This window comes from Impatiens glandulifera, chromosome 1, assembly GCF_907164915.1.
Source record: "Impatiens glandulifera chromosome 1, dImpGla2.1, whole genome shotgun sequence".
In the NCBI taxonomy this organism is placed as follows: domain Eukaryota; kingdom Viridiplantae; phylum Streptophyta; class Magnoliopsida; order Ericales; family Balsaminaceae; genus Impatiens; species Impatiens glandulifera.
This window is the reverse complement of record NC_061862.1, coordinates 154258801-154270791: the sequence shown is the minus strand read 5'-3', so window position 1 is coordinate 154270791 and position 11991 is coordinate 154258801. Positions and strand designations below refer to the sequence as shown.

General features: G+C 34.6%; 2 protein-coding genes across 3 annotated transcripts; both read right to left on the bottom strand.

Moving 5' to 3' along the window:
• Positions 1-5097: 5097 nt before the first annotated feature.
• LOC124920252 lies at positions 5098-7425 on the bottom strand. 2 transcript variants are annotated; one of them, XM_047460697.1, is made up of 8 exons: positions 7102-7425; positions 6977-7010; positions 6735-6893; positions 5978-6067; positions 5817-5882; positions 5586-5725; positions 5393-5500; positions 5098-5286 (listed from the first exon to the last, which is right to left on the bottom strand). In XM_047460697.1, the coding sequence occupies exons 1-8, from the start codon at positions 7386-7388 to the stop codon at positions 5238-5240; spliced, it is 933 nt and encodes a 310-aa protein (XP_047316653.1). In that variant the 5' UTR covers positions 7389-7425; the 3' UTR covers positions 5098-5237. The 2 variants fall into 2 exon arrangements, with proteins under 2 accessions (XP_047316653.1, XP_047316654.1); XM_047460698.1 differs by having other exon boundaries at positions 5398-5500.
• Positions 7426-9386: 1961 nt separating this feature from the next.
• On the bottom strand, positions 9387-11491 carry LOC124920251. Its single transcript, XM_047460696.1, has 8 exons — positions 11093-11491; positions 10979-11012; positions 10664-10885; positions 10483-10572; positions 10344-10409; positions 10166-10257; positions 10030-10077; positions 9387-9689 (listed from the first exon to the last, which is right to left on the bottom strand). The coding sequence occupies exons 1-8, from the start codon at positions 11443-11445 to the stop codon at positions 9572-9574; spliced, it is 1023 nt and encodes a 340-aa protein (XP_047316652.1). The 5' UTR covers positions 11446-11491; the 3' UTR covers positions 9387-9571.
• Positions 11492-11991: the final 500 nt, after the last annotated feature.

Sequence of the window (11991 nt, the reverse complement as noted above, 5' to 3'; positions counted from 1 at the left end):
TGTGGAGTATGACGAAGATATCGTAATATACGTTTGACCGCAATCCAATAGGTGGATGTTGGAGCGTGCATGAATTGACAAGCACGATTGACCGCAAATGCTAATTCAGGACGAGTGAGAGTTAAATATTATAGAGCTCCCACAATACTTCTATATAAGAAGGGATCAGAAAGGGGATCACCATCATATTTAGAAAGTGAAGAACTAGTAGAGACGAGAGAATTAAGTGGTTTGGAGTATTGCATGTCAGCCATAATAAGAAGGTCCTGAATATATTGTGACTGACTTAGAAAGAGCCCATCAGATGAGCGAGAAGCTTCAACACCGAGAAAATAATGGAGTTGTCCAAGGTCTTTAAGTGGGAAGCTGTCTTGTAGGCGAGAAATGTTTATAGACAGATGTGAGGCTGAGTTTCCCGTAAAGATAATGTCATATACGTACACAAGGATATATGCAGTGATTGTAGATGTATGATAGAGGAATAAAGAGGAGTCAGACTTAGCTTCAAAGAATCCAAGCGACAAGAGTGAGGATCGTAGCGTAGAGTACCATTCACGAGGTGCTTGTTTAACCATATAGGGCTTTATGGAGCTGACACACATGATTAGGGAATTCAGGATGAACAAAACCAGGAGGTTGAGTCATATATACCTCGTTGTGTAATTTTCCATGAAGAAAGGCGTTGCTAACATCAAGTTGGTGAATAGGCCAATTTCGGGACACAACAAGTGCAAGAATGGTCCTTATTGTTGTTGGCTTAATAACTGGACTAAAAGTCTCAACATAGTCAACACCAAGTTGTTGATGAAAGCCTTTCGCCACAAGACGAACTTTATGACGCTCAATTGAGCCATCCGCTTTTCGTTTGAGTTTGTAAACCCATTTGCAACCCACAATATTTTGTCCAAATTTAGGAGGAACTAGAGACCATGTCTGATTCTGAATAAGAGCATTATATTCGGAGGTCATGGCTGAACGCCAAGAGGGATCTTTATTGGCAGAGGAGAAGCATGTTGGCTCAAGGGTGATGGCTGTGAAAAGGGCGGAAGAAAAAGGGAGACGGGACTTGGCACGGGTGTGCATAGGATGATTGGAGCAAGCAGGGGCTTTGGGGATTGGAGTATGACGTTGATTGATGATGGGTGAGGGGGTAGTAGGTGGTGAAGAATATGAAGTGGGCGATGAAACATTTGAAGTAGAGGGTGAATTGCTTGGGTTAGGTGAAGGTGGAGGTGATGAAAAGGGTGAACCGCTTGGGTTAGGTGAAGATGGAGGTGATGAAGAGGGTGAACCGCTTGGGTTAGGTGAAGGTAGAGGTGATGAAGAGGGTGATGTGGTTTCAGGTGGACTAGTGTGTTCAGGTGGACTAGGGAAAGTAGATGTGATATGTAATAAAGAATGAGGATTTGTTGTTGGTGATGTATATATAGGTTGTGGGTTTTGTGGGGGAGAGGATGAGTTGTAGGAAAATGTGGTTTCATCAAAAATGACATGGCGTGAAATAAATATGCGTCCCGTGGGGATGTGAAAACATCAATAGCCTTTATGTGAGGGACTATAACCCAAAAATAAGCATTTTTGGGATCGAAAGTCAAGTTTGTGTTTGTTGTAAGCTCGAATAAGAGGATAGCAATGGCATCCAAAAGTGCACAAAAAGTTGTAATTGGGAGTTTGATTGAACAATACTTCATAGGGAGATCGATTACCCAAGACAGGAGTAGATAATCGATTGATAAGATAAGTACCTGTGGAGAAGGCTTCATCCCAAAAATACAGGGGCATAGATGCATGAGCAAGTAGAGTAAGAGATGTTTCAGTAAGATGGCGAATTTTCCGCTCGGCTACCCCATTTTGCTCGCTTGTATGAGGGCATGTGAGTCTATGATGTATACCATTAAGAGAGGTACTATGTCCAAAGGTACGATATTCGCCTCCCCCATCAGTTTGTAGAGTTTTTATATTTTTACTGAATTGGTTTTCAACTAATGCTTTAAATTGAATAAATACTGTCAACACATCAGATTTGCGTTTGAGCGGATAGAGCCAAGTAAATCGACTATAATCATCAATAAAAATAATAAAGTACCGAAATCATTAGAGGAAAAAATTGGAGCAGGTCCCCAAACATCTGAGTGAATAAGCTCTAAAGGTGCAGAAGAGCACGTTTTGGATGATACAAAAGGAAGTTTATGAGCTTTCCCAAATTGACAAGCATCACAAAATTCAGTATGCATATTACCCAACAAAGGTAACTTAAAATGAGACATAACATAAGTAGAAGTTGCAGGAGACGGGTGACCCAATCGAGAGTGCCAAACTGATGCAGTTGATCGAGAACTAATAAATGTTTGTTTGGGTGCACTATTTGGACTAAGTAGTCGATATAATCCATTATGCAAGGTTCCTCGAAGAATTTCCTTCTTCGTGACCTGATCCTCCACAACACAAAAGGTTGGATAAAATTCAAAGAATACATTATTGTCGGCTGTAAATCGAGCCACACTAAGCAAGTTCTTCGTAATCATGGGAAAATGCAAAATATTTTTAAGATGCATAGATCTGTGCGTACCAGTAAATGACGAATGTCCAATATTAGAAATATTTAGCCCATTTCCATTCCTAACTAGAATTTGTTGCTCACCATTGTAAGGAGAATGAATGGAGAGATTGTCCAAGTTAGCAGTCAAATGATCAGTTGCTCCAGAATCAGGGTACCAAGCTGAGTGAGATACAATAGATGGAGTTGCCATCATAGTTGCCGATGAGGAAGATGAACAAAAGTTCTGGTCGAATCTGCGTCGACAAGTTCCTACAGAATGTCCTGGAATATTACGAAGTTGACAAATTAAACCAGAACGACACATATTAGAGAGATGTCCAAAACGACCACATGTTTGACATTTAGGCCGATTTTGATTGTGAGAACCACGATAGGGATGATGAGGGCGAGATGGACCAGTCCTTGAATTAAAGAAATTTGATGGCTGACCTAAAATAGAAGATGTAGTAGAGGCACTCTGTTGTGAGTGAAAAGAGCCACCTGGTGTCGATGGACGAGTAGTAGATCCAAAAGAGGGAGAAAATACACCTTTATTAGTATGATTCGTAGTCGCTGAAGTTCCGCGACGGCTATATACAACATTAGCAATTGGCGAGTTGGCATAGAGAGACTCAAGTCTAATTTCATGTATGAGAAGTAATCCAGAAAGATCGTCGACATTAATAGAATCTGGATGTGTAGTAACTGCGACTAGAAGGGATTCATACTCGGGTCCAAGGCCACCAAGAACGTAGAGAATAAGATCTTCGTCTGCAACTTTTTGCCCGGCAGACGCAAGGTTATCAGTTATGACCTTGATAGCTTGGAGATAAGACTCCATGGATGATTCTCCTTTTTTGATAGTTTGAAGTTGAAGGCGGAGCTGCATTAGTCTAGCTTTGGATTGAGTAGCGAAACGTCGTTCAAGTGTTTCCCAGAGGTATTGAGATGAAATACAGTTTTCACCTGCGACCTGTGCAAACACTGATTCAAATAGTGTTCCGAGGAGCCAACTTAACAAACGTTGATCTTGTTGTTCCCAGGCCTGAAGCTCAGTGGAAGTCGATGCTTCTTCGGTTTTAATAGGAGCTGGGAGATCTCCATTGACAAATCCAAAGAATCCGTATCCTTTGAGAGCAGGTACAACTTGAGAACGCCATAGAACAAAGTTCTTTTGGTCGAGTTTGATAATAGATGTATGTTGAAGAGAGTAAGCATTATTTTGAGCCATTTGAGAAGGGGATCGATGTAAGAGGGGTTTCCCTGTTGATTGCTCTAATACCAAGTTATAGAATATAGAATAAATGATGAGTAGAGATAGGTGAATGAGAGAGTAAGATAGAGGGAAATTATATTTTCTATATATTTCTTTGATATTACATCAACACTATTTATATACAAGATTCAATGTATTGGGAAAAAATATCATTTATTAATTGGCAGACCCTTGGTATATGTTGACGTTTCTTTGGGAATGAATGAGACTTTATATTTTCTAGTCTCCTTGGAATGTAAAAGGGCATCCTTATCTTTAACAGCCTACATATGTTTAATAAATCAAAATTATTTATAAATTTGTAAAATCGTATTATCGTAAATTTAAAATCGTAAAAATTTACTTAAAATTAGACTCGTTAATCTAATGTGAAATTGTAAAATCGTAAAATTTTAAGAGTTAACTCAAAATTTTAACAGCATTGCACGACAGACTGGGTCGGATGTCGACTTCTAAGATAAAAGGTAAGGATAGAAAAGAGAGAAAAATTATTAATTTTTCAGTGAATCAGATTGTGCCGCCATATAATTTAATCTCCCAAATTTCAAATTTCATTCCCAAATCAATTCTTTTACTTTTAATAGATTTTTTTTATATAAAAGTCTTGTTTATGCTAACAAGTATAACTTATATTGAAGTGAAAAACAAAAAATAAGGTTTGCTTTTAATAGATATTTTTATAAAAGTCTTGTTTATGCTAGTGAAAGGCTTCTCAGTTTAGACAATATATATTTAAAAATAATAATTTTATCATAAAAATAAATATTTTTTAAAAGAATATTATATAAAGGTAACCCGCGAGAATTCTCTAAAACCGAACAGAAGTCAGTAAAAGTAAGTCTCCGAAGTAGAATATCACAAGAATGATAAGTTCACTCCTCACCCGATCTGCCGCCCATTGCCATCTCTATCTCTATTCACACTGCACTTCCTTCACCTCTACCCCTATGAACCGAGCATACCAGGTCTGGCGAACCTCTTTGGACAACAAGTACTTCGTAGACTTGCCGGAGAAGAAAGGATTATTCTTGTCTGATCAAACAATGTTAAACACTAAATTCGATGGGCCAAGAAATTTGGTGAGGCTATGGTGAAAATAGGTAACATGCATTCTTACCGGACAGACACAGGGTGAGGACCGTGAGGTGAGGGTTAACTGTCATTTTAGGAACTGATCCAACCAACTTCACAGACATCATCATCTTTATGTTGCTGATTTGTTGTTTTTAATGATTGTGTGTTGAAAATGGTCATAAAATCTTGAACTCTCACAACCACACCACCACTGAACAAATAGGGTCTTCTGATTGTGTATTGAATCTTAATTTATGTAAAGAAGATTGTAAGGTTTTCATTCATTCTAGGAATAATTAATGTTGCTGCATAAGAATAATATGATGATACTAAAAGACCATATCATATCTAGGTCTGCTTCTTCTCTGAAAATTGTGCTCCAACATTATCTAAGCTCCTGTCATGGATCAAAGATTTGTCTTAGAAGACTCGAAGGAAGGGTATTATTAATATATAAAAAAACGATAATCTATCAATCCGAACAAAGCCTTAGTTAGTATAACCTCACATATGCCTTGGGGAACATTTTAGAGAAAATGGTGACCATTGCTTTGTTAAGCAAAATATAGATACCATAACATGGAAGATGAACCAAAGCCAGTGCCAAATACCTGCAACAAACACACAATGATTCCAAATAGTTATATCCTTAGATATAACTCCAATCTATTATCTGTTCGAGTTTTCAGTACATACCATAAAGGTGCCCATGGCGTGGCAAGTTCAAGAAAAGGATATGGCCACCAAGTAAAACCACAAGCATGAAGAACCCATTGAAAAATGACATAGGTGACACTCAATACAATAAAATAGTTCAAGCCGAACCAGGTAAACGGCTGTTCATTTACATTATACAAGGTTGTGACTTGTGAGATAAATAAACACCAAAAATTAGCATAATTCAACGAAATGATACGACAAACTTACCTGTCTATTTAGTGCGGAATCGATAATGAGTAAAACCACGTTCATGCTGTGCATAGCTGAAATCAGCTGGAAGCCTCTCAACAACATATTAATTCAGTTCATTCTATTGTTATTATAATTCATGATGCAGGAATCAGGATCACTAATTAATGATAACTTACCATTGTAAGCTTGAATTTTTCATCTAGCATAAAGGGGACTAAAAGACCCCAAAATACTATGTCAGTTAGCATTGAAGCACCTCCACAAATCTGTATGTATATGAAGAACATGGAGTGATTCATATAAGAATGATTCAAATAGATCAAATTAGAACATTGAGTGATTCATATATGAGAACATCGAGTGATTCATATATGAGAACATCGAGTGATTCATATAGGAATGATTCAAATAGATTAAATTAGAACATTTGAGTGATTCATATATGAAGAACATTGAGTGATTCATATAGGAATGACTCAAATAGATCAAATTAGAACATTGAGTGATTCATATAGGAATGATTCAAATAGATCAAATTAGAACATTGAGTGATTCATATAGGAATGATTCAAATAGATCAAATTAGAACATAGAGTGATTCATATAGGAATTATTGAAATAGATTAAATTAGAACATTCGGTGATTCATATATGAAGAACATTGAGTGATTCATATAGGAATGACTCAAATAGATCAATAGAACATTGAGTGATTAATATAGGAATGATTCAAATAGTTCAAATTAGAATATTCAGTGATTCATATATGAAGAACATTGAGTGATTCATATAGGAATGATTCAAATAGATCAAATTAGAACATTCAGTCATATAGGAATGATTCAAATAGATCAAATTAGAACATTCAATGATTCATATATGAAGAACAGTGAGTGATTCGTATAGGAATGATTCAAATAGATCAAATAAGACCTGATAAATAGCCTGAGTGAATTGTTCAAGGAAGTCAGCTTTCATCTTCATGATGCTTCTTCTCTTGCCTCTACTACTAATCTCCTCACCATCTTCAATTTCAGGCACTGATGTTTTCGAATAAACAAAGCATCCACGGGCTGATATGACAGTAACAAGCTGAATTTCATGTAATAGAATGAGAATTAGAATTAGAAATTGAATCATCTAAACTAGATCAGAGACAGTGAGCCAAGACTTACAGCAAAGTAGATCGTGACCAATGTAAAAGTCCACCTGCAAAGAAATCAACAGCAGAATTCATCACCGCAATCTATGAACTAATCTTAATCAACAGAAAGCTTAATCGTAATCTTAATGAACTTACTGAGTGTAAAAATAGAAGACAAACACTCTGCCGAGACGGAGGTAGGTTAGATAGAGAGTGAAAGACATGGAAATTAGTGCGGAGGCTCTGAAGAGGAGGAGGAAGACGGGATTGAGATTTCTCCATGAAGGAATCCAAAGATCAGAAGATATGAGAGGAAGACCGTTGCCTTTACGGATGAGTCGAATGGCTATGATCAAAGGAATGACGATGATCAGAGCGCAGACAGGGACTTGCCATTGATACCAGTAGTCTAACCCTATCGTCTCCTTCTTGATGTTCTCCATAGTCAGACCTTCTCAGACATCAATGGCGCAACATGATTTGCCTATCTTCTCAGCCTTTTTTTTCTCTTTATTATTCAATCTGCTTGATTGGACTTTAACTTAACCAATCATATGAATTAGTGAATTATTTTTTATTTTATTCGCTCAAAAATCTTATTTAATCGAATCAAATCGTTTTTTTTCCGAATAATTCTCATAATCGATGATGATGGTGAATGGTGAATCGTTTGTTGATTATACCGTTCGATTGTATTGATAATTCTTTCTTGAGTCTCTATCCATTTTTTTGACGAAATGATCGGATTTGTAATTATTTTTTATTTTTTCGATAATACTGAACTTGATAGGAAAGATTTCTTATCTGTAATCTCTCATTATTCATATGATTTTTTTTATTATTTTTACTATATATTAGATAGTTCATTTTTCTTTGGTTCGTTCATCTGGTTCTAGTTCAATATTTATCTTTTAAGAAGATCTTTCCTTGAGAATTTTAATTTGTAAATTGTTCCTACAATTTAATATCTACATCAATAATTGTTTGTATTAATTTTGTATTATTTACTAATTAGTTTGTTATTGTATATGTTTTTTAAAATGGTCAATTATATTAAAAATGATAATGCATTATAATAGAAAATAAAAAAATAAAAGTAAAAAATTATGAAGAAAAAAAATGCAAACACGTTATCTAAAGGTTATTGAGCTCTTAGATACTCAAAAGAATGAATAATTGCACCGTTTTTTCAAAACGAATATCATAAAACGTCATAATAATAACATTATTAATGATACACTGATACATACCAGACGATTACGTTCATTGAAAGTTTGACAATTACTTTTTAACTAGATAGTCCACCATAAAGTAATCGGGATGGTAATTCAAATATGTATTCGCCGCCTCAATACAAATTTCATAATAACTATCCAAAGACTCGGGAATAAATTACTATTATTGATGATAAAAAACAATATAAATTTTTAAATTGTAATTTAGTAATTGAAAAGCGTTGAAAATGTGATTTTAAAAGTGGCAAAAATTTATAGAAAAAACAAGTCTCACCTTTTCCTTGGTTAGGTCACTTTGATGTCACATTTATGTGTTTTATTTAGGTACAACTTCTCTTATGTGCATATCAGTATTTTTAGTAATTTACCTAAAACAGTTGTTGACACCCAACAACTTATCATTTGAATTAGGTGTTATGATTTATATATATATATATATACTTTGAGTTAGGTAATTATGTATATCAATGATGTCCCAATAAACCGAACTGCCGTGTCTACCAAATAAATATAAACACAAAAAGAAAATGATCACCCTCTTTCATAACTTATTAAAGTATGTTTTTATTAATTCAATTATTATAATAGCATATACAATGTAGGGGCTTTTGGTTTAGAAATAACCAAATGTTTGGTTAATAAGAGTTTTGGAATATTTTTAAATATTGGAAATGAACAAATTACACATAAAAGGTTGGGTTTAGAAATTCATCCACAATTTTACACTACTTTTTTTCCCTTTCTTTAATAACCAAAATAATTAACTAAAGTTATTACTTCAACCATCAAACGACACAGAGAAGTTGCTCACCATTATTCCATCGAAGCTCGATATTTTTTAATGGTTCAATTTGATCAATTATGCGGTTCTATTTCTGTTAAGTCAGTTGAGTTGGATCAATCAAAGTTTGTAATAATTTTTATATGAAAATCATATTGAGTTTCACCGTCACAGAACACTTACATAGAACATGCTCGGGTCATTAACTTCATTAAGAATATTTTGCTTGCTAAAAGGCCAGGAAAATATTAGCTTCCCCTAATTATACTTAATAGAACAATATTGGAATGACTAAATTCATTCATTTCAACTTAATATTAAACTCATTCATATTAAATATTGTTAAGTATGTTTTAAATGGATGTCATTTTTATATAATTCTTTGAATCTTCTATTCCCACAACATTATCTATTACAATCTCAAATGCAAATACAAGATAAAATACTTTTGATTGCAGAAAAAAAGTGACAATATAAAACATGCTTTCAAATTTACATGAAGGCTGAAGCAGACAAAACGATGCGCCTTCTAATTTTTCTCTTTTAAAGAAAACCATCAAACTGGTTAAATAATAATAAACATAGAACACACAAGTTTAATTTAATCAAATTAGAATGACCTCACGAACGCATTTGGAAACAATTTACCACAAAACGAGTTCTTGCCTTTCTCTAACAACCAAAACAGGCCAAAGCATGGGATATGTACCACCGCCAAACATAAGTACCTAAAACGAGTATTATCACAATCAAACACATAATTAAGTAGATTAAGACATTACTAAACTAATCAACAAAATATTATTCTCATTTGAACCCACATACATAAAACAAAATTCTAAGTGTTTCGATTGAGAACATTGTAAGGGACTAGAGTTTTTAAGTTCGATTCCTACTCAAATAGCTCTGATTCAAAAAGGGTCATCACTATGGGGTTATATTAGTCATCCTAAGAATAAAACCGAGTAAAAAAATATAATAAAAAATAATGGGGACCATTGTATCTTAACTACTATTATTAACATATGCATATATATGTTTATGGAAAACTTGAGGAAGTATATTTACCATAATGGTGCCCAAGGAGTAGAAAGCTCAAGAAAAGGATATGGCCACCTGAAAAAGCAACTCTTCCTATAATTAGTATTGTTCTATAAATATTGAACCCTAGATCTGGAAATTATCCATGAATTAAGACACTTACACTGTTAAACCGCATGCATGAACTACCCACTGAAAGATTACGTAAATACAACTCCATAGCACAAAATATGAAAGCCGAAACCAAGGAAATGGCTGTCAAACAAACAATTTACCATAAGTAATTGTGATTTATACTATGAATTTATTATCAAAACAAAACTATTCGGTTTGATACTTACAAGACTATTTACACACGTCTCTATAAGCAAGAAAACCGCATTGACAGAATGCATAAGTCCCATCAACTGCAAATTAACGAGTTAATCATCGAATACAGAAAACAAAACAAGGAGCTAGAAAATTACAAACTAGTCTCACCAGGTTCGGCTGCAAATGTGATATTTTGAGAAAAGGGACAATGACCATCCAGAACACAATATCTGTCATGATAACAGCTCCCCCACAAATCTACTTGCATCATGGTCATGGGAGATTATGTAAGTTGTAACTCAGATCGAAGAATGAAAGATCTTCTTATAATATATTCAATTAGAAATACCTGATAAGCAATTTGCATAAGGTAACCCCCAAAACCAGCTCGGTATTGGTTTGCCTCTTCATTATAATGGCTCTGTAACTTGATAGTAGCTCTTAATTCTTTAGCTCTAAACGTTAATGCACCTGCATTTATATTACTCTCTTCTATTGTATGTCCGTTTTCTGTAGAGTTCTTCTTCGAGTAGTAGATCATACAGCCATGTGCAGATACGATTGTTGCAATCTAGATTATATCATGACATTTAATCAAAAGGGGAACGTTCATTACTTCATTTAATAAAGATTGATTAAATAAACAATAGTGAATAAGTCTTACAGCAAAATACACAATCACCAAAGCAAATGTCCATCTACAAATTACATAGTCGAATCAGTGTTCATACTTTCATAATACATAATATGTAAGGGAGTTAAAATAGTGATAACTTACTCGGTGTAATAAATGAAAACAGAGGCGTCATAAGTCAGGATATCGCAAGTGAGGATTCCGGACATGATTAAGAAGGAGGCGAATCGAATCAGCAACAATCCAGCAGGATGAAGACCACGCCAGCAGCTTCCCCATAGCTGATTGGAACTTATGTGACCTCTGGGCATCAGACCAGCCGCTGATATGTATCCATCTGGACCGTTTACAGGTAGTAAACTCTCGTAAGATGTTTGATCTTCGATTCTGCCAACTCCTTCTCTGTTCCAGATGACGTAAAGTGCTCCGATGAAAGAAACTCCGACGATGCCGAAGCAGACGAAATCGTACCAGTGTATGATAAGTTCATTCAACATTTGAAAGGAATTGAATGGTGATGGATTGAAAACAGAGAGAGTGATTTGGAGATAGTTCAGTTGGGAGTGATGATGATAAAGAAGGAATGACTATTGTGAGAAGGAATGGTAGTTATTTTCATGACTGGTCGGTTGTCTTTTTGTTTGTTTTAAAATTATATTATTCTCTTATGATTTAAGCACCTGTATTCCAACTTGTTTTTTCAATTAGAACCCTAATATTCTAATTATTTCATTTAAACACCTTAAATAACTCTCTCCATCTATAAAATATATATATATATATATATATAATGATGCCTATTTTTTAAAGTGTTCAACCGGTTGGGTCGAGAGCTGTAGTTAATTTGGATATATATATGTGAGAATGAGAGTAAATTGATAATTGTATCGGATTGTGGGTTGACCCGTTCATAAACAACGGTTAAAAATAAAATTAATCTAAAATGTTATCCCTAACTTTGTTTTCACGGTTTTTATATTATTACGGCTACATGCTAGTTGACATAATTGGATCGTAAAATTTAGAAAATGAGATAATTTATT

Coding starts and splice junctions, on each gene's coding strand:
- LOC124920252 (XM_047460697.1), bottom strand. CDS start 7,388: ATGGAGAACATCAAGAAGGAGACGATAGGGTTAGACTACTGGTATCAA. Junction 5,726..5,816: donor ATTCCGCACTAAATAGACAG/GTAAGTTTGTCG, acceptor GTAAATGAACAG/CCGTTTACCTGGTTCGGCTT. Junction 5,287..5,392: donor TTCCCCAAGGCATATGTGAG/GTTATACTAACT, acceptor GATCCATGACAG/GAGCTTAGATAATGTTGGAG.
- LOC124920251 (XM_047460696.1), bottom strand. CDS start 11,445: ATGTTGAATGAACTTATCATACACTGGTACGATTTCGTCTGCTTCGGC. Junction 10,573..10,663: donor TTATGCAAATTGCTTATCAG/GTATTTCTAATT, acceptor TGATGCAAGTAG/ATTTGTGGGGGAGCTGTTAT. Junction 9,690..10,029: donor ACTCCTTGGGCACCATTATG/GTAAATATACTT, acceptor TACTCGTTTTAG/GTACTTATGTTTGGCGGTGG.